The sequence below is a fragment of the Raphanus sativus genome, chromosome 2, assembly GCF_000801105.2.
Source record: "Raphanus sativus cultivar WK10039 chromosome 2, ASM80110v3, whole genome shotgun sequence".
Classification (NCBI taxonomy): Eukaryota; Viridiplantae; Streptophyta; class Magnoliopsida; order Brassicales; family Brassicaceae; genus Raphanus; species Raphanus sativus.
The window spans coordinates 14,250,315-14,273,362 of NC_079512.1; the positions used below are offsets into that span (position 1 = coordinate 14,250,315).

Below are 23,048 nucleotides of genomic sequence, written 5' to 3' on the forward strand. Positions count from 1 at the left end.
GCGGCCATTAAAAGTGCATGTGAGAAGGTGTTTCCTTGGGCAACCCGAGGAATATGTTATTATCACCTTCAAGATAACATTTTCAAAAAGTTTAAAGGGAAACATCTCATGTACTTGGTGAAAGGGGCTGCTTATGCGCACACGGTTTACGATTTTGACCGGTACATGGCTGAGATACGGAGTGCAAACCCGGAACTTGCAACGTATTTGGAGAAGGCCGACGCCAGGCTATGGTCAAGGGTTTATTGTAAGGGGAACAGGTTCAACATAAAAACAAGCAACATCGCTGAATCTATTAATTCCGCACTGAAGCGAGCAAGAGGATTTCCGATTCCGTTCCTGCTGGAGTTCATAAGGCAGAAGTTAGGAAAATGGTATTGGAAAAGGAGACAAGATGCTTTGAGTCTCCCAACTGAACATAGCCAGGGTGTTGAATACTTGCTTGCTGTTCGATCAGAGATAGCGGATACGATGACGGTCGAACCAATTGATGGATGGTGTTTCTTTGTCAAAGGTGGCAAAATTGACTGTGTGGTTGATTTGGAACATGTAAAGTGTGATTGTGGTGTCTATGGAGTGGAGAAAATACCTTGCTCTCATGCTATAGCAGCTGGAACACATGCTGGTGTGCATATCGACACACTTGTATGTCCACTTTACTCAAAGAATCATCTGTATGCAGGATACTCAGAGAATATATATCCTATCGTGTCACAACATATTGAGGAACGAGAATGCTTTCCTCCAAACGTAAAGCGTGGTCTGGGGAGACAGAAGAAATCAAGATGGCAATCTTGGTTGGAGCTATCTAGGATGAGAGGACACAAACCCAGGAAAAAGCATAGGGCACGGAGATGCTCAAACTGCAAGGAAACTGGCCATACGAAACCACAATGTACACAACCAGTTGACTAGTTGTCCAGACGACCTAAATTTAAGTCGTCCAGTCTTGATTACCCGTCCAGACGACTAATTGTTAAGTCGTCCAGTGTTTCGTCTACCAGATAACCTTCTACTAAGTCGTCCAGTGTATTTTATTTTTAGACTACCTTCTACTATCCCTTCAAGTGTATTTTTTTAGACGACCTTTTACGAAGTCGTCCAGTGTATTTTATTTTTAGACTACCTTCTACTATTTTTAGACTACCTTATTTGTAAGTCGTCCAAACCTTCCAGACGACTTATTTGTAAGTCGTCCAGCTGGAAAACCTTCCAGACGACTTATTTGTAAGTCGTCCAGCTGGAAAACCTTCCAGACGACTTATTTGTAAGTCGTCCAGCTGGAAAACCTTCCAGACGACTTATTTGTAAGTCGTCCAGCTGGAAAACCTTACACAAGTTAGAAAATCTATACAGCGACAAGTTCAAATACACAAATAAATCATACACAAGTTAGAAAATCTATACAACGACAAGTTCAAATAAAAATACACAAATATACAAATACAAATACAACGACAAGTTCAAAGCCATACACAAGTTAGAAAATCTATACAAGTTAGATTTGTGTATTTAATCATACATGCCCACGAACATACCACCATCCTCATTATCTTTCAAATGCTGATCAACAAGCTCCGTCCATATAACCACAGCCATATTATCCCTCATAGTCTTCGCATTGGACCTAGCAAAGTCTTTAGGGCTAAAGGGGACCCCAAGGGCATGACATTCAATATACTTTACAGCGTACACGCCACAATCACCATTGTTTGCCGTGGGTACATCTTTCAGCAGTCTCTCATATGTGTATCGCTCCAACCCATGCTTCTGGTCTCCGCACTCAACAAGCAGATAAGGGATCATCTCGAGAAAAGGCTCCATTATCTCATCCCATGCTTCTGGTATGCTAGATGAAGGTATGCTGTCCCAGACGACTATATGCCTCTTAGGGATCGATATCCAAATAGCAACCCAATGTTTGTTGTCCAAGTTCACTGGCGCATAGATATCATCAATGTCCTCCCCCCACTTCTTGTTTGATTGGCAAAATGAAGGCATTGATCCGTCATACAAACTCGCCGCCCCACTAGGTAGCATTCTTCCTAAACCTTTGTGATCAGGTGCCGATGCTTTGAAGAACAGATACTGGTCTCTCCAAGACTGGGAAAGGTTGTGATCCAGGAAGCACATTCGCTCGCTCCGGAAAGCTTGTGGATTCTCCTGATACCTCTGCCTCAGCACATTCATCCAAGCATCTATATGCTGCATATAAAATAATACAAGTTAGAACCTTCCAGACGACTTATATATTTACAAATCTATACAAAGACAAGTTACCAGACGACTTAAAGATAAGCAGAAGACTTACTACGTCTTCCAGCCATGCTTTGGGTGTCCGGAGTTTTTGATACCACCAAGTTGGTGATGTACGTGGTTTCTCCTCTTGCTTAGTGAAATAATCACTGCAAATTAAAAAGCAATCAGTTTTGGTAGACTAAATCAAGCTATTATGGGTAAAGCAATCACTTACGGATCAGTTTTCAACCAATCAGTGAGCTCCTTCATCTTAGGTCTGTTTAGTGTGGGAAATGGATTATACTTTCCCACTCTAAGGAGTTTCCTTCTCTCTGCCGTATAAGGAGATATCTGCGTGGGAGCAGGTTTCTTCGTTCGTTCACTCCTTGCACGCACAGAAGCAGTGGGAGCTGTTTTGTCCAATACAACCAGGCTCGGTTCTGAAACTGGAATGCTTGGATCGGTGGAAGCGAAGCTCGGTTGTTGATCGTTGGAAGCGAAGCTCGGTTGGTCAGTGGAAGTGAGAGGAACAATCTCTTTGGAGGTGACACCATCTGCTTTATCCTCCGGCAAGATCTTATATACCGAGATCGCCTCATCTGCTGTATCCTCCGGCAACAATCTCTGCAATAAAAGTTGCACACAAGTTAACCCTGGACGACTTAAATAAAAGTTGTCTGGACGACTAGTTGACCCTGGACGACTTAAATAAAAGTTGTCTGGACAACTAGAAGACCCTGGACGACTTAATTCTTGTTGGGAGAGGATTTGATACTAACCTCTTTGGGCAGAGGAGAAGGTTGTTTCTTTTGAGGAGAAGGCTGTTTCTTTTGAGGAGGAGTAGGCTTTGCCTTTTGAGGAGTAGGCTGTTTCGTTTGAGGAGCAGGCTGTTTCGTTTGAGGAGTAGGCTTTCCCTTTTGAGGAGTAGGCTTTGCCTTTTGAGGAGCAGGCTGTCTGGTGGGAGGAGTAGGATGATTGGTTTAAAGTGTAGGCTGATCCTTTTGAGGAGTAGTCTGTTTGTTACTAACCCCGGTTTCTGTGGCTTGAGGGGTAGGCTGTTTGTTACTAACCCCGGTTTCTTTGGCTTGAGGGGTAGCCTGTTTGGTTAGAGGTGTAGGGGTAGCCTGATTGGTGACACCAACCTTCTTCTCCACAGCTTCTAATCTATCGGACAGCTTCCTAATCTCCCTGATGCACTTCTTAAACCCATCTTTCATCATGTCACCTAAGTCACTTCTTAAGTCCTTGAACATATTTTCCAACTCCTCTCTGGTCACCCAACTAGCCTCTTCTCTAGCCTCTTCTCTAGCCTCTTCTCTAGCCTCTTTAGGAGCCTCTTTAGGAGCCTCTTTACGAGCTTTCTTCCGAGGTCTCTGATTGTCTTCCTCCTCCTCCTCCACCTCCACCACAACCATCTCTTTGGCTCTTTTCGATGGAGTCACAAACTTAGGTTTTGTACCAGTGACTTCCCAGCAATCCATGGTCCACTTCCACGGTCTCCGATCATACATGACTTTAATGATGTTCTCCGCGGGCACGTCCTCAACCTCAGAGTCCCATTTTGGCCACATTTCACTAATGTCCTTCTCAACAAAGTTGATCACGCGGGTCTGCAGTAAATAGAAGAAGAATCGAGTTAGATATTTGAAACAAAATACTAAATAGACGACTTAATTATAAGTCATCTACTAAGTCGTCCAGCTGGACGACCTTCCAGACGACTTATTATAAGTCGTCTACTAAGTCGTCCAGCTGGACGACCTTCCAGACGACTTATTATAAGTCGTCTACTAAGTCGTCCAGCTGGAAGACCTTCCAGACGACTTATAATAAGTCGTCTACTAAGTCGTCCAGCTGGAAGACTTTCCAGACGACTTATTATAAGTCGTCTACTAAGTCGTCACGCTGGAAGACCTTCCAGACGACTTATAATAAGTCGTCTACTAAGTCGTCCAGCTGGAAGACTTTCCAGACAACTTAATTAAGTGAAGATGGAAAGGTACCTGACTCAAGATAGCAGCTTTCATGAATCTGCGGCCTCTGCTGCCCTCGTAAGCCAGAATCGGTGGAGACGGACTGTTTGCTCTGGGACTACCAATACTAGCACCCAATCCCGGAATAGCTGTGTACGCCCAGACCTGAAGAACTTGTATAAACCCATCCACGGTGTAACAGCCAGTAATATCTTTGTTCCACAAAGAGTCCATCAGCACCTTAAACGCGACTCTCCCCCATGGATAATTCTCAAACCGTTCTAAATCCATCACTAGCCTTGCCAGAGTAGCTCGTGTAGCGGTTGAAAACTTTCTCCCTTCAATGAATCCAGTGAAGATGGAAAGGTACGCGAGTCGCTTGCGATCTTCCCTGGACCAATCCCCGCATCTCTTCAGTGTTGCTATTATCTGATCAGTAGTTGGCCCAGCTTCCAGATGAACTCCCATCATCCCCCAGAAAGAAACCATCTCTGGGGTAACTTCACATTCTGGTGTCTCAAGGTCCTCGATGTACTCGCAGTTTAGACTAGTGATGTTTTCAAACTCTAACAGTGAAAACCTCGCAGGTTCTGGACCAACGAGACACCACATCTCGTACTTCTTCTTAATGTCCACCTTTAAACAGAGCAAGTAGTGAACCAGCCTTGAAGCCCAACCAAATCCATGCTCCTTGAACTTGATGAAAACTCCCAATCTCGACTCCTTGAGCTCTTCAAATTCAGCATCAGTGAGAGCTTCCCTAAGAGCAGTATGCAACTTCTTGTTATCCGTATGATACGAAATGCTATTGTGGGGTTCTGGCTCTTCCCCTAATGTGTATAACCTACGGGGGAGTTCTGCAATATCCATCCTTTTTGTCTGCAAAATAATCAAAGACAACAATAGAAGTCAGAACACAAGCTAAATCAATCACGCCTTAATTGTTACTCCAGACGACTTAGTAGACGACTTTAATATAAGTCGTCTGGAAAGTCGTCCAACTGTACGACTTAGTTGACGACTTATATTTAAGTCGTCTGGAAAGTCTTCCAAATGGACGACTTATATTTAAGTCGTCTACTAAGTCGTCCAGTTAGAAGACTTTCCAGACGACTTACTTACAAGTCTTCCAGTAGAAAAATTTCAAGCGGACCTGATTAGTCGCAGAAGGAGTTGGAGTACTCGTCATTGTGGTTATAAATCTGAAAAAATAAACGTGAAACGGTGAGAATGAGTAAATTGAAAGAGACAACGTTTTATGTTCATCTTTTCCTCAAGTTTGATGACTTACCGGCGTTAGGGTTTACAGAGAAACGACGCTACGGTTTACAGAGAAGAAGCGGCGGCGCTAGGGTTTAGAAGAAGCGGCGGTGCTAGCTAGTGTTTAGAGGAAGCGGTGGTGAGAACGTTGGTGAGCACGGTGGCGAGGGCGACGGTTTGTTCGGAAATAGTAGAAGCGGGAGCGCTAGGGTTTAGAGGAATCGGCGGCGCTAGGGTTAGAAGAAGCTGCGGCGACAACGGTGAGAATGAAGTGAGATAGATAGCCGACGTTGAGAACGATGGTTGTTCGGAAATAGTGGGAATTCGAATCGCCTTTGATATCGCCGGTGAGAGAGAACTGTTAGGGTTTCTGAATTTCGCGGAAAATGAAAAAAAAAATCACCTTATATATTGGGTAAATAATCCGGTTAGCTTTAAAAGTACATTGGTAAACTTTAAGGTTTGGTCCGGTTTAGACGACTTATTCTGGCTGATAATGTACATCAGACGACCTAATATTTAGTCGTCTGGGCACAGAAGACTAAATATTAAGTCGTCCCAGACCCTAAAATGAACCCCTAAACTAAAATGACTAAATTAACTTACTAATCACGTTATAAAATCAAATTATACTTCAATAGTGTTTACTATACACAGAAATGAACACGCTTAGGTAATTTTAAAAATTTTCAAAAACGGTTTTAATGCTTTCCAAAATCTAACCCTAAGAACACATACAATACTACAACATATGTTGATGAAACATAAACTAAAGAATATCATGACTCACTACTTTCACTCATCTGGGCTGAAAACAATTGAAATTTGTTATATATTAATTTATATCTCTTAAGACATATGTTAATTACATAATTTCAATTTTTCACTTATCAAAATATTTTTTACAAAATTTTTAAATTATGTTTAAGAATAACTGTCCAGACGACTTTAAGTTAAGTCGTCTGGACGACTTATTTTCAAGTCGTCTAAACAGACGACTTGCGAGGGGTAGAAACGTTAAAAAAAATCCGTTTTTTTGTTTGTTCACAAGGAGATAGTTGTAATTTCAATAGCCTTTTAAGTTACTTTTGCCTTTGACCCAAGTTGGGGTATTCTTTTGGGTTTGACTCCAAATTTTAAGTCACAATTGGTAATTCTCCCTAAATTTTTTTGTTAATTTTGTTAACTAAATTTTTTAATTGTATCTAAAACATGAAACCAAAAAATTATAAAACAAGTTTTTTAACTTTAACAAAATAATAATATTTCATTGCTCTCAAAACTTCTTATTCTGAATATATATATATTAAGTTAGCATTAGATTATATTCTATTACATTTATACCTTACTAACGATAATCCAAATTTATAGAACAATTACTACACATATACACAAAAAACAAATTGTCTATTTCATATAAAATATATGTTATACTAAACCGAACTAAATCTGATAAAGTAGTATCGAATCCGAACCGAAATTGATTAGATAACCAAAATTGATTAGATATCCGAACGGGTTCAAAATTTTGGTATTTAAAGAACCAAAACCGAACCCGATCCGGGCCGAAGTATTTCAGATACCTGAATATATCCAAAGTAGATTTATATACCTAAACATATCGACTATTTTTAGATTTAATGTATATTAAAACATTCAAAATATATAAAATGCTTTTAAGTTATCCAAAATACTTGAAAATATATCTAAATTGTCAAAGTAAATGTCTAAAATAACTAAAGTATACTCAAAGAACCAAAAATACTTAAAATTACTATTGATTCGCTATCTAAATATACAAACCAAATCAATTTAAATGTTAAGTTTAGATATTTTGACATATTTTATTCAAATTTATATGTAATTTATTATTATTTTATAGATTTTGAGAAATTTAAAGTATATAATGAATTTTTTAAAAAAATGGTATATTCCGAACGGCAAAGATCTGAACCAAAATCGAACTGAGATTTAAAAATACTCGAATGGACTTAAATCTTTGACCCCGAAAATCTGAATAGACCCGAACCGAATCTGAATGGGTAGCCGAACGCCCATCCCTAACTTTTAAAATGGAAAATTTAACCAAAATGTTATCCCGCACTTTCAAAGTTCGGATCAAAATCTATTTTTTTCTTATTTATCTAGACGTATTTGGACAAGTTATTGATCTTGGAGCAATAGCTACTGTTCAAGTTGAAGAGAAAGACAGGAAGAAGGTTCAACTCCGTTTTACGTGATACAAAGTAAGCAATTTTGCCAGTGATCTGTAGTTTGCACATTGATTCTGTTCAGGTTAACTAAATATTTTGCTGTTTTCTCAATAAGATTGTCTTCAGTGGTCACGAATGGCGTGTTGTTTGTGGGGGAAAGAGTATGCTGAACAAATTGAAACACATATGGAAGAAGCAAAAGATGAAACTATTATATGCTTGATTAGTTTTGCAAATATCAGCTTTTACAAAAGTATAAAAAAATCTCTAAATACCTTGACATTGTGTTAAGAGATTCCTACTTGGTCTATCGATGCAGCGCCTACAATCTTGAATTTCGTAGTATTTTCGGCAAAGGGAAAGAGCGTATACTCAGCCAAGCGAAGCATTGTAAAACTGCCTTATGTGATAACCTTTGAAGCAAGAAAAGGCAAAAGAGTTCGAGGTTTTGTGTAACATTCCTATATTCCGGTGTCCGATCGGGATTACCGAAAGGGAGTTATAGACACGCGTATACTTTTATAGGCAGCCCGCCGTATTCGTTACTGGTCCCAAGAGTCGACGGACGCATTACTTTCTTTGAAATTCCAATCCACTCGTATCCATACATTTCTAATTACAATCATGCGCACAGGGAAATGGAAAAGAAAGGTCTGAGTATTGAGTTACTCAGTGAAGTGACTATAGACCAGCATGCCGGCAAGACATTCTACACTACTCTATGCGGGAACCAGGACTGACTAACCACTACAATCAATCAATGCAACATAAGTCATTTCATAACAATATTCATTTCTAGTCATCAACAGTTATAAGCATTTCTAACAACCTAACGACCAATTAACACAATGAACTCAATCATTGCCACACATCAATAATAGATTCGACCGACTCCATAAGTTAATATCACCTAACAAGCATCTAACAATATTCCCTAGACTCTCTAATCCATGAGTGCTCAATCCGACCGCATGAACACCCCATGGTCTTCAACGGCTTCACCATTCCCCGCCAAACCGGCACTCGCCAAACCGGCAATCGCCAAACCGGCAATCGCCAAACCAGCACTCTCCAAACCGGCAATCGCCAAACCGGCACTCGGTCACATTTCTACACAGTCTCTTGACTCAACAACCTATCCTTCGTCATTACCATTCTCATTCTCATTCACTTCTACTTTACTCATTCACTTTCACTTTAACCCATACTTTCACACTTAGACTCTTACTCATACACTAGACGCCACCCGTTATCGGTGTCTCATACATACACTTCATATAGCAATGATACCAAATGAAATCTCTATGACATACAGTCATTAATCACGTCTCAGTTGTAACTCTATCACCTTAGATACCAATTGATATACTATCACCCTAGCTCTCACGCATCAATCATCACATGGGACACATGATCAATCACACAATCATTCATCATTAATCATTAACCACATCAACACAAGGCAGTCCATTAATGTCCCATTTAAGCAGTGTGAGTGATCTTATGCAACATGATTCATTCATCTATCACCCTAGCAATAATCATTGATCTAACACCCTAACTTTCAAACAGGGTCTAATCAGACCTAGATCCAACATAAGGTAGTATAGAGATCCTGAGAGTAAGATGGGTTCAAGACACCTCACCTTAGCCCAGATCTGGATCTGGATCTAGAAACAAGAGATAAGAGAAAACAAGATCTGAACCACCACCACCACTGATCGGCTACAACCACCACCACCACCACCACTGATACTGCTCAAATTACCATATAGAGCTTACTCTCTCAAATAAGAGGTTCAGCTGTAGTACTTAGGGACCGAATCACGAGGAGCTAGGGAACCAATTAAATCTAATCAATTAATCAATCCTAGGTGAGGTTGGTTTTTATGATGAAATGTAAATGACAAATCCTTAAATAAGCAAGGTAGTTGATCTAATTAACAATATGATGGTTGTTTAAATGATAATGAAGAGTGCTAGACTTAGGACTTTTATTCAGGAATGGAGATTATAATATCTATAAATGCCTAACAAGTTGCTTGCATGATACTAAAGAACTCAGCCACTTAACACTCAGTGATATCTCACTGGTTAAATAATCTAGATCTCTGATCTCAACTGTCGTCTGTTGACCAGAAAAAAAGTCGATCGATATCCAATAGAGATATCGAGCGATACACCTTTCGCAGCGCCGATCGATTGTCCAGTTGGGATATCGATCGACGGCTTCTAGAAATGCCTAGGCGCGAGCCGATAATGAATACTAGGTCTCAAGGAGGGTGGTTAGCTCTTCTCCAAGGAGACAACTAGTTCAAACAGATAATTCAAGATATAAGGATCCTAGTGATCTATGCTCTAGTTAGCTACTCTAGAACAAGCATAGGGTGCAATCTATTTTATGAATATCACAACTTAGCAATTATATTTTGGGCTAATCCCACAAATCTATTTAAACCCTAGATCTAACAAGTAGACTACTCAGACATAACTAAGCAATTCATAACACAAGATAGGTAAAAGAATTGCATTAGATAGAGAATAGAAAACAAATGGAGTTCAATCACAAATCTCTCAATGATCTATCCAATCTCTCAAAACATATAATACTCTAGCTTTCTCTCACACTCTCTGCTTTTCTCTTTGGTTACAAAGGTTTGCTGCCAAAAGCTTGATTGCCGTCAAAAACACTTAACATGAATATTTAAGCATTTCTGTTAGGTTAAAAACTAGTCAGGGGCAATCTCAAAATTTGGTGAAATCTTGGTGAAGTAGTCGGCTAAACCATTTCGTCCTCGATATCGATCCACAACACTATATGTGTATCGATCGATTATAATCTTCTAGTACGCAGATCTTTTCAGCTACATCGATCGACAACTCTGGATGAGTATCGACTGATTCTTATCACAATGTTGACTTCCGACTTGGTCTTGAATGGTCAACTCGGGTATATTATCTCTTGTACTCCAAAATGCTCCAAAAGCATCAATTTATCAAGAAACGCTCCTGAACCTGAAAACATACCTACCAGGCTAGAAAACACATTAGTTATATAATAAAAATACTATTATATCATGGTAGAAAATGGATGAAATCCATCGTATATCAACCACCACCAGTCCGACGCCGGCAAAGAGAAAGAGAGAGAGGGCGCCGAGGAGGAGGGAGAGAGACACGCACGGGAGAGGGAGAGAGGAGAGAGGTGTCGCAGGGAAAGAGCTTGACGGCTAAGGCTTCCAGTCTCCGGAAATCTTTGCAGGGTTCCGCTGCAAGGTTTGTGATGTGACAAAAAAGTAGGAAATTGTCTATTTATAAGAAAGAGAAGAGAAACTTTAGGTTTTTGTCAAATGGGCCGTAGAGAAGCCCGTCTCCCTTAAAAAAAATCGGGCCAGAAAGTGGGATGTTACATTTTGGTCGTAGATTGTGTTTGGGGAGAAGTTTTCATAGCCGCAGGCATTAGGTTGTGGTGTGAACGCCATTGATGGCTAGGAGAAGAAAGAAGCAAAGATATAACAATAGTCAATAGAGGGGACGAAAAACTAAATTTTCGATCTATATAAACATTTGACGTTCTGATTCTATTAAAACCTTTAGTTTGGATTTATATAAAGAGATTTTGATTTATAAAAAGAAGGGATCTACTTTCATATCATCATATCTTTTTCATCAGTGAGAAAACCCTCTTGACTTTTTATTGTGACAAAAGGTGAAAGGAAAAGAATTTTCTCTATCATAAAGTAAACCATATATGGAAAACTTCAAATGTCTGCTTGAAACTCAACATGGCAAATTACGACATTGTTTCCGATATTTATATTGTTACGTGTTGATCAGGCAAAAAATTTGGTACCCTCCAGTGTTCAATCACCCATTTAATTGTCAACTAGATCTTGACCCGTGCGACCGCACGAGTATTAATTTTCTGTTTTAGTTTTTATTTATTTATATTAAATGATGTATTTGTAATACTTGATCGTTTTACATTGACTACATTAGAGATGTGTATTTGGATACCCACTGATTCGGTTAAAATCTATTTGGGTTTGAAATTCCCGAGTTTAAAAATTTCAGCAACATTCAAATATTTATAAATTTTGGTTTCGGTTTGATTCGGATATTTGCGGGTTCGGTTTGAATACCAATAATCCCTTTGAATTATTTTAAAATTTTCAAAATTTATATATACTTTAAATTTCTCAAAACATATAAATTTGAGTAATATAAGCCAAAGTATCTAAATTGAAAATTAAAAACAGGTTGAACTTCAATATTTGGATGAATAATAAATATATAGTTTAAATATTTTTGGCGTTTGATTATTATTTATCTACTTTATATGTTTAGTTTTGACTATTTTTATATTTTCAAATAGTTTAGACAACTTTAAGTTTACAAAAAAATAACAACTTTAAAATATCATTAATTGTTGAAGAATAAAAAATAAAATACATTAATCTAACTAAAAAGACAAACATTAAAATAGGAAAGAAAAAAACACATTAATCTAACTGAAAAAGACAAGCATTAAAATAGGAAACAAAAGAAACACATTAATATAACTGAAAAAGACAAGCATTAAAATAGAAAATTCAATTTAATTCTCAGTGGCATATAATTGTATATAACAGTGAAAACTAAGGGGTATCTATATGTGTAATTCTGTTTTAATAAGATATATTAGATCTTGACCCGTGCGACCGCACGGATATTAATTTTTTGTTTTAGTTTTTATTTATTTATACTAAATAATGTATTTGTAATATTTGATCGTTTTAAATTGACTACGCCAGGGATGTATATTTGGATACTCACTGATTAGGTTAAAATCTATTTGGGTTTGAGATTTCCGAGTTTAAAGATTTCAGCAACATTCAAATATTTATAAATTTTGGTTTCGATTTGATTGGGTATTTGCGGGTTCGGTTCGGATACGATAACCCGTTTGAATTATTTTAAAATTTTCAAAAATTATATATACTTTAAATTTCTCAAAACATATAAATTTGAGTAATGTAAGCCAAAATACCTAAATTAAAAATTAAAAAACAGGTTGAACTTCAATATTTGGATGGAGAATAAATATATATTTTAAATATTTTTGGTGTTTGATTATTGTTTATCTACTTTATATGTTTACTTTTGACTATTTTTTATATTTTCAAATAATTTAGACAATTTTAAGTTGACAAAAAGATAACTTTAAAATATCATTAATTGTTGAAGAATAAAAAACAAAATACATTAATCTAACTAAAAAGACAAACATTAAAATAGGAAATAAAAAAACACATTAATCTAACTGAAAAAGACAAGTATTAAAATAGGAAATAAAAAGAAACACATTAATATAACTGAAAAAGACAAGCATTAAAATAGGAAATTCAATTTAATTCTCAGTGGCATGCAATTGTAAATAATACTGAAAACTAAGGGGTATTCTATATGTGTACTTCTGTTTTAATAAGATAGATATTTTTTCAATCAAAGCTTTATATATATCATCAAAGTATTTTGAAAAAATCGTTTTTATAGTCTAACAAAGTATATATATATATATATATATATATATATATATATATTAAAATAATATTCCATTCAACAAATTTAATACATACATAGTCAATTTCCCCACGAAAAAAATTCAATATATTTGCGTAAGATATATCATCAAAATAAAATATTTTTATAATATTGAAACATTTATGAATTTTCTTCTGTCCAAAAATAAGTAGTCTTTTTATGTATTATATAATAACATAATAATGTTTTTAATTAAATATATCAGTTTGCAATATAATATAGAAACAAAAAACACACACACAATATATATATATATATATATAATTTTTTTAACTATTGCATTATTTATCATTTTATCTGCAGTATAAAAATAAATTGTATACAAAAAGTTATAAAATAGAATAACAAGAAACAAATAAAATATTCGATTTCCATTGTAATATAATAATATCCATATACAATGTGTGTATATATATATATATATATATCTGAATAAGTTTTAAAAGAAATATTCGCGCGGGCGCGCAGATAAAAATCTAGTTTAAATTAAAATATAAAATGTGTATAAAATTTTATTTATAATATGTCCATTTAAATTGTGCTTTAGTCTTCCATATTTTCTGCTTTATCTCTGGGTCACCATAAGTTGGGTTAAGAGGATGAGCATCTGGTCTATGGGTTGCCAACCAATATCCAAATTTTACAGTATAGATTCCATCTTCATTGTAATGCCATCCTAAAAGGTCTTGTTTTGCTATAGAGCTAACCTTAATCTTTTATATCCTTTCGACATTTTCAGCAACAATCAACTCTCGAAGTTTAGCTTCATCCCAATCCCTTTTATCTGGAAGTAACAGCTCACTAATTCGACTTGTAGAATAAAAATTATTTAAAGCTCTTGCCGGTCTAGGAGGATGATCAGGTATCCAATGATCTGTCCAAATATTAATGATTGTACCATCTCCAATAACATACCTCATTCCTGTTTTGATCAATTCCTTAGCATATATAAATGATTTCCATCCATGAGAAGATTTACTCTTTGGACCCGCCTCAAGTCTACAACAATCTGGGAAATAATGAGGTTGGAGTATTCTAGCCATGAGACACTATGAATTCTGTAGAATTTGCCAAACCTGCTTTTCCAAAAATACTTGGTTAAAAATCTCAAGATCCTTAAAACCAAGACCACCTTCACGTTTTGGAACACAGATTCCCTTCCACATATACCAGTGCAACCTTTTCGATCACCATTACTCCACCAGAACTAGTCAAAGTACCATTTATCACCTAACAAACTTTTTTAGGTAATCTCAAAACACTCATAGATGGGCATATATAGCTTGAGCTACTACTTTGAGTAGAGTCTCCTTCCCTCCCAAAGAAAGATGCTTCTGTTTCCATCCTTGTGTAACAGCTTTTACCCTTTCAATGATAAAATCAAACATCTCACTTTTCTTTGCACCAAACGGTTCTGGAAGTCCCAAATATTTGCCATTACCACCCTCATTATGTATTCCCAATGCATTCCTCATCTGATTTTCACTCCTGGACGAACTTTAGAACCAAATATTATTGAGGATTTACTCAGATTGATTGCTTGCCCAGTTATACTTTCATATTCCGCAAATATTCTCTTCAGTTTCTTAGCAGCCTTTATGTTTGCCGATGAGATGAACAGCAAATCATCTGCAAATAACAAGTGGTTCACTGGAGGAGTCCGTACAGCAATCTTAACGCCTAGACGTGATCGATTCTCCGTAGCTTCATTCATCATGTGAGACAGAACCTCTGCACATAATATAAAGAGTTAGAGAGACAAAGGATCTCACTGTTTGATTCCCCCTTCTGGAGTTATTTTTCCTTCCGGTATACCATTGATAATCACTGAGAAAGTCATTGTAGAAATACAGTTCATAATCCATTTGATCCAGCGAGTGTCAAATCCCATATGGTACATTATAGTCTCCAAAAAATGCCACTCAAGTCTGTCATAGGCCTTTGTAATATATGTTTTCACTGCCATGTATGACATAGCTTGTCGTTTCAGAGATTTAAGACTATGAAAAATCTCATGTGCTATGATAATATTATCAGATATCACACTACAAAAAATATGGACATTGATAGCAGAAGACGAAAGCGCGTTTTCACCGAGTGTTATTGTAGAGGGTATTCTAAAGTGAGGTGATCTATTATAGCATTAGATTAAGGCTAAGCCGTATTTTCACTAAGCGGGAAACTAAAAGGGGATTTGGAGCCTAATCTATGTAATGCAATTGAGATGTAGAGGGAAAAAATTTGGTTTTCTTTTTTTTTTACTAAGTGTCGTCACATATTAAGAAAAAATAAATTTTATTCCATGATGTTACAAAGAGCTTTCTCTCTCTAAACTCTCTACCATCTCACTAGGTTTCCAAATCTGAATTTGTGTTCGGTGGCCGGTGTGCTTTTACGCCACCGGTCGCCACCCCTTTTTATTCCTTTTGTTTTTGTTGTAATAAAAAGTCCTTTCTTCGGGTTAGCCGATATCTTTTTCCGTTGCGGATCTTAAGCTTTCACTTTGGTGATGTATTTTGTTAGGTTGTAGTTGTTTCTTCATCGAAGCTTATTTTCAATCAAACTCTTTTATCTTCGATGAAGAACGTTTTAAATCAATTTCCACTGAAGCTTATATGAATCCCGATGACCAATTGATCGGATTTCTTTTTTTACTGTTTCACTTCAAACAATTCTCAAGAGAATCAGTCTTCCTTGGTAATTTAGCCTCTTATGGCATTAAAGGATAGCATCTCTTGTAGGGAATTGGTTGAGTTTGATGGATTTTTGCAGTCACTTCGAAGGAGATCAAGAAGAGTTGGCGCTATAGCGGTCCAACAAATGTTCTCTCTTCAAGCGAACTGAAACTTCCCTGGTCTTAATCAACGGTGAGAGAAAGTTTATTTGCTCAGGAGGTTGCGGTTAAAGTGGAAAGTGCTCTCAGATTGGGTGAAACGAGGTGCCAAATCTAAAACGGATCGACACCATAGTATCTCAGGACGGAGGAGCAACGAAGGATTAGTGGCGGAGCGGTACCGGCGTTTCCAACTTGAATATGGAAGCCGCGTGTCCGACATACGTGTCACTAAGATAATAGAAACTAAACACGTGTCTTGAGTAATTGTCGGTCTAAGAGCATAATGTTGTAATTTTTTATTTTGCTATTGGACCTCTATAGCTAAAAGCCTGATCTATGTAAACACGTCCTTTGGGCTGTTTTAATGAAAATTAGTTGACAAAAAAAAAAAAAAAAATTCCATGATGTTACAAAAAAAAAAGTTGTTATTTCTCTCTTTTTGTTGATCCGAAACTCGTCTCTAAACCTTCTCCGTTGCCATCTCCGGCTTGCTCGTCTGTTTCTACCACTGGCTCCCCCGTCGATCCGAGCACATCGGTACTATCTTTCTCATCTTCTCCTGGGCCACAGAACAACGAGACTGATAAGAGGAGGATTACCAGAAGTCGTTGAACGGATAGGGTTCTTCGATTGAGACTGATTTTAATAACTGTTCTTATCCTTCTTGGTAGATGGCCATTCTCATATCATCGTCTCTGTCCTCGAGTCTCATCTATGTGTTTCCCCTTTTCTCGAGCTTGGGATCGAGACGCTTGTCGGATGCGAGAGAGGAGTGGAGGCGGCGGAGGAGGCTTTTTGACGGAGGGTGAGGTCTTGATGGGAAGAGGAAGAGATACGAACGCGAAGAAACCTGCTTGGCTGAGACAAAAGGCACAACAGGGCGAGATGTTTCAGGAGGTGAAGGAGTCGTTGACTCGTCTCAAGCTCAAACACTTTTTGTGAGGAAGCTCAATGTCCTAATATCGGCGAGGTTAGCATCTTTGATTGTGTGTTTATCAATCCTCTGTTCTCGAAATTTGTTGATATCATGAAGTGGGTTTCGTTTTGGTGTTCAAAAGAAGGAGAAAAGGGTAACACTTTAAAGTGTTCTTTTTGTTAAGATTCTGAAGTTAGCTTTTTTGATGTGTAGTGTTGGAATGGAGGTGGTGATGGTATAGCAACTGTGACCATCATGGTTCTTGGTGATGGTGTTCTGAAAATAGGCGATGTTGAGACTGTGGACTACTTAAGCTTCTTCGACAAGGTTTTTTTTTAGCTATTTTCTTCTTATCCTTCTCTAATCTGAGATACTATATTGTTTCAGTGTTCAGCCTTTGAGAAAGAGATCTTGATTCGTTTTCATTCTGCAGGCCAGATCATATTTTCAACTGCCCCACAAGAGAATTACTTTGACTGTCCTGTACACCTTATGTTACCTCTTGATTGTGGCGGTGGTGGAAACATGACAAAGAAGATCCTTGTAGGTAGTTTACTGTCTAACATTACAGAGGCGGAGTTCAAGAATGCTTTGATCAGTTTGGTACAATTGCTGATGTTGTCGTATTGTATGATCACAACACGCAGAGGCCAAGAGGGTCTGCCTTTGTTACTTTTTATTGGGTTGATAGGGTTGTTGGTGTGTTTTTCTTTTCGTATACTGAACTTGAGCTTTGTGTGAAGATAATACTGAATATGAATATTAAGACAAGTAGCCAAAATTGTCAAGTCAACCAATTCATATTACTTATAGTTTTAACTCTAACATTAAAAGTATACACACTTTAAAATTTCAGAAAAATCATATCAACATAAATTCTACAAAATAAGTATCCGAAAACATATATATATAATACTAGTTATAATCATACTCTAAACCCTTAGTTTTAATATTATATAATAAAATCCAAAGATAACACAAAAATAATATGAGAAAATACAAATCTAACACTAATAATTAATTAGAAAAAAAAAAACATTTTTTTACCTCAAATTCTAAACCCTAAGCATGCCCTAAATGTCAACATCCAACACTTACAACAATTTTCAAAATGAACATTTGTAGAAATTTATTACTAAAACAAAAGTATATTTCTTTTAAAAATATAAGTTTTCATATTTTTCAAACTTTAATTATAAAATCTAAACCCTAAACCCTAAACTATAAACTATAAATCTAAAACTTAAACTATAGACTATTTATACCATACCTCAAATTAATCATAGACCATAAACTCTAACTAAAATGTTATAACTCTTAACTTTTTTTAATTACTTAACTTCAAATATTAAATTTTCTCAAAATCCAATCGTACATCTTAAATCTAAACCATAGACTCACTAACTCTTGTGTAACATCGACTATGTATATTAAAAAAAACTAATCTATAATACTAAAATTTAATGTCAAACTTAAAAATGTTATATGTTGACAAAAAAAAACTTAAAAATGTTATACACTTTATTTTTACTCATAGTTGTGAAGAAAGAAAAGAAACTACAATAAGAATAAGCCGACAAAAGAGAAAAACTAGAATAGAATAATTATTAATTAGTAATCTGTCATCTATCATCTATTTTCTTATTGGCTAGAACTTAGAGTGTGTGGATTGCCAATATAGACCATTGATTAGTTTTAATCAATGGCCCAGATTTATCCGATATGTGCTTCTTTCTCTCTCTCTCTCTCCCTCGACTCTTCTGTTTCCTCTTCTATCTATTGAATTCTCTCTCTCTCTCTATCTCTCTCGTGAAGCCACTGTATCTAAGACAAGCCTATGCCTCCTCCTGAACCTGATGACAAAGCTAGAGTGACGCCAAGTTCTGCCTCTCGAGAAGTTCTTCTGCCTGACGACGAAGCCCAGAGACAAGCCGTTTTGAATGTGCCGAGATGAAGCTCTGCGCCTGATGAGTTTCTCTGCCGCTTCTCAGTTCCATCTTCACCCCACCACCGTTCACCTCTCTCTCTCTCTATCTCTCGCACTCTCTGTCTTTCACTCGTTCTCTGTAGTTTTAATTTGATTTATGTTGTTCAATAGAAGGTGGTTTTTGTGTTCTTATCTTGTCCTTGTTCAATAGAACGTAGTTTCGTCCTAATGCGCCCATGTTCTTGTTTTGCTAGATGGCCTCTTAACTATCAAAAGTTCATGAAATCACCAAAGTTCTAAGCTTTAACAAAGAAGCTGATTTCAACTAAATTTCTTGTCTTTTATTTGCAGGTTCTTGAGTTTTTTCCATTTTACTAGCATCTTTCCCATGGTATGACGATTGACAGAGATAGAATATGGAGGAGGACGGTAGAAGAGCACCGGAGCATGACAACGGAGGACAATGCTGAGAAGGGCGTCGAGGGGGAGGTAGCAGAAGTAGTGTGTGCCTGGAAGATAGCGACGTTGGAGTTCTTTGAGGAAGAAGAAGATCAGTGAGATCCAGAGAGGCGGCGGTGGCTTGAAGCTTTAACTGTTTAGTTTTTTTTTCTAGGTTAACTTTTCTTTTTTAATTCTGGGTTATTTTTGTAAACAAGAATTTACTTGTAAACCAGAATCAAATCAATAAATATAATTTTAAATTTTAATCATAAATTAATTTTTGATTTAATTTAAATTATCAATTAGTATTTTTTATTATATTTGGTCGATTTAATTTTTAGTTATTAATTAAATTTCATTCAATCAATAATAGATAAATTATATATTACCAAAATAGCGTTATAATTATGTTATTAGAACATTTAATATAAGAATTATCAACAGTTATTGTATGTTACATACAATTTTGTAACGAAAAAGTCGTGTTATAGCTACATCAATAACGTCATTTAATTATTGCTATTGTATCTATACATTACATAGCATCTGATAAAACGCTATTGTATAGAGGGTACCTATGATTGCTGCCGTATACATAGCATTTATGAAAATGCTATCAAACCCCTAATATAGCATATAAACCGCGCTAACAATGAGCATATTTCTTGTAGTGTCACATGCCCAGGATGAATGCATTTCTATTTTCAGATATAATATGACTTAGATGTTGCTTCAAACGATTAACCAGAATCTTAGAGAAGACTTTGTAAGAGACATTGCATAATGCAATGGGTCTGAATTCAGCCATACCAGTTGGTGGATACACCTTTGGAATAAGGCATATATAGGTTTATATGGTTATGTAATCTATCCAATCCATCTCCTTCAAAAACGATGTTACCTCTTGCACTAGTTCATCCTTTATATCCTCCCAAAACTTCTGTTAAAAGACTGCTGAAAATCCATCAGGTTCTGGTGCTCTATTTGGACTCATATCAAAGACGGCATCTTGAACTTCATCCTTTGTTACACTGCTTATGACATCCTGGTTCATATCATCAGTAACACGTTTCTCAACACATGAAATATACTCTCATGAAGTCGTTGATCCGTAGGGGAAGATGTATATAGCCTTCGAAAATATTTCTCTGCTACATTAGAAATATCTCTTTTCCCTCTGCAAGTTACTACATCTTCATCCTGAATTGTTGTAAGAGTATTCCGAATTTGTTTTGCCTTAGTGATCGCATGAAAATAATTTGTATTCTTATCACCCGATCTTAACCACATGACTCTACTCTTTTGCTTCCAGTATATCACTTTTTGGAAGTTAAGTTCGCAGTGTCTGGCAACTGGAGCTAACTTAAAAAGAAGACATATCAATCTAGATGCAATCTATAAGCGTTGTGGAATTGAGGAACAAACTGAGAAGTACATTTTTCTTTGAATGCCCATATGCAAAGAGGATATGGAGAGATTATGGGATATCAAATAACATCAGCAACAATTTTACTCATTCATTTGAAGAAAAAATTCAAGCATGTCTACTCTGCTGTACATATCCTAGATTATCATATATATAGGATATGCCAATATGGATTCTATGACGAATCTGGAAAAGTAGAAATACTTATGATTTTTCAACAAAAACAAATACATTGGAGAAGAACCTTTCAATATGCTCGTGAGGATGGAAAAAAATGGCAGAATGTAGACATTCCACAAAATGAACAACACCAACACGGAAGAAATTCAGGTAATCGAATTAACATTCTCTAGAAAAGACAACCGGATGGACGAATCAAATGTAATGTTGATGGAAGTTTTATTAACTCTGACTGGAAGCAAGAGTGGGATTCATTGTAAGAGATACAGATGGAAGATATAAAGAAGTTGTTCAAGTGATATGAAGGAAAGTTCAAACTGCTTTTGAAAGGGAAGCCCAAGGCATTACTCATGACAATTCAACATTGTTGGATAAGGGACACAAGAAAGTTATTTTGGAATCTGATTGCAAAAAAGCTATTGAGGTAATAACAGAAGAAAAACTACATTTTGTACGATGTTTCACAAACTGTTCGCCTCGATGTGAGTGGTTACGGTTCCTAGAGTTTTTAAGCATTTTGTACGACTTGTACAACATTTAGAAACTGAGGCATTGCGAAAATTTGTGACTAGCTGATAATGAGATACTTCAGCAGTTTAATAATAAGTTACCAATATTAACATATTATAACATTATAAAATATAAAGAACATACTATCGTGATAGACTATAATAATTATTAATATAAAATGATTAATAATAACATTATGTTTATTTTTAAAATTTTAAAATTAGTTGAAAGTTCTAATTTTAATAAAATTTGATTTGAAAATTTATATTAAAACTTTTAAAAGAATATTTTGTTTCGTTTATATAAGAATATATATATATATATATATATATATATATATATATATAATATATATATATATTATATATATATATATTAATTTCTAAAAATTATAATTAATAATCTTAGTTTAAAGTTTTTGTAGAACAAATTATGATGGGGAAAATTTCAATTATATCACAAATTTGATACCACTTTTCAAATTTACCATTAATGAATGATTATTTTCATAAATACTCTAAACTTGTGATAAAACAACACTAAACTATTTTGAAAAATATTTATAAAACATTTATAAATCCAATCTCAATCTCTTAATATTAAATCCTAAACAATAATCACTAAAGGTTAAACCCAGTGGTGGAGCCAGGGCAGTGACTAAGGGTGCACGTGCACCCACAATATTTACAACATTAAAAATTTTAGTATGTAAATGTATAATAAATCAGCTAGAATAGATGGTTTTCGTGCTAATGTGCACCCGTTAGTGATATAGGTTTGATCCACTCATGTCATTTATTTTATTTTCTATCAAATATGCACCCACTAAAATATATTTCTGCATTCGCCCGTGGTTAAACTCAAATGTTAATATATTTTTTCATTGGTGATATTTTTGAAAACAAGTATTTAACTTGTGGTCTTTCTAATAATTTCTCAATTATGATACTATCCATGAATTTAAATTAAGATATCAAATATGTATATTTTTTATTTATAGTATTTCCATTTTTAAATTTTTGTTTACAATTCTAAAATATTTTCTAAAGTATTTTAGAAAGTATTTTATAAAATAATTATATATTTATTTATCCACCCATAATCGTTTACAATTCATAAACGCTAGTTGGAACCAAAAATGTTAAAGATTTTAGAGAATTTAGACGATTTGACAAAGATTTTAAAGAATTTAGAGAATTTGACAGATCTATATTTTTTTCTATGATTATTTTAAAACCCCAACGACTTTTACTAACACAAAAACAATAATAGTTACTGACAGTGCGGAAAACCAATCTGCAGGTGGTAGACAGGCGAGCAGAAAACCAGTCCGACCCTAAATATAAGTTCATATAAAGCGTGAGGATTATAAAACTCAGATTTCCTTCTTTTTTCTTTTTGTAACGAAATCTCGGATTTCAATATTCGCATATTAATTCATTGAAATGTCGAACGGGCAAAACTTTGGAACTAAGAAAGAATACTGCAAGATATTGGTAACTGGTAAATACAAATCCGAAAGGTTTCAAAAAGACTACAGCCAAA

At 35.7% G+C, this 23,048-nt stretch overlaps 2 protein-coding genes and 1 non-coding gene across 3 annotated transcripts in view; 1 reads left to right on the plus strand and 2 right to left on the minus strand.

The window, feature by feature from the left end:
* Positions 1–23,048, minus strand: part of LOC108835357 (histone deacetylase HDT1) — a 58,947-nt gene that overhangs the window by 34,093 nt on the left and 1,806 nt on the right. The window lies entirely within an intron of this gene.
* LOC130508558 (uncharacterized) lies at positions 1,513–5,180 on the minus strand. The gene is made up of 5 exons (XM_057004126.1): positions 4,242–5,180; positions 3,552–3,848; positions 2,474–3,006; positions 2,312–2,405; positions 1,513–2,205 (listed from the first exon to the last, which is right to left on the minus strand). The coding sequence occupies exons 1-5, from the start codon at positions 5,079–5,081 to the stop codon at positions 1,513–1,515; spliced, it is 2,457 nt and encodes an 818-aa protein (XP_056860106.1). The 5' UTR covers positions 5,082–5,180.
* Positions 15,560–17,824, plus strand: LOC108842041 (uncharacterized). Its single transcript, XR_008941570.1, has 3 exons — positions 15,560–17,073; positions 17,233–17,346; positions 17,453–17,824. It is a non-coding gene; the product is annotated as an uncharacterized LOC108842041 (transcript).

Coding starts and splice junctions, on each gene's coding strand:
- LOC130508558 (XM_057004126.1), bottom strand. CDS start 5,081: ATGGATATTGCAGAACTCCCCCGTAGGTTATACACATTAGGGGAAGAG. Junction 3,849..4,241: donor AAGCTGCTATCTTGAGTCAG/GTACCTTTCCAT, acceptor TATTTACTGCAG/ACCCGCGTGATCAACTTTGT. Junction 2,206..2,311: donor AAGCATGGCTGGAAGACGTA/GTAAGTCTTCTG, acceptor TTTTATATGCAG/CATATAGATGCTTGGATGAA.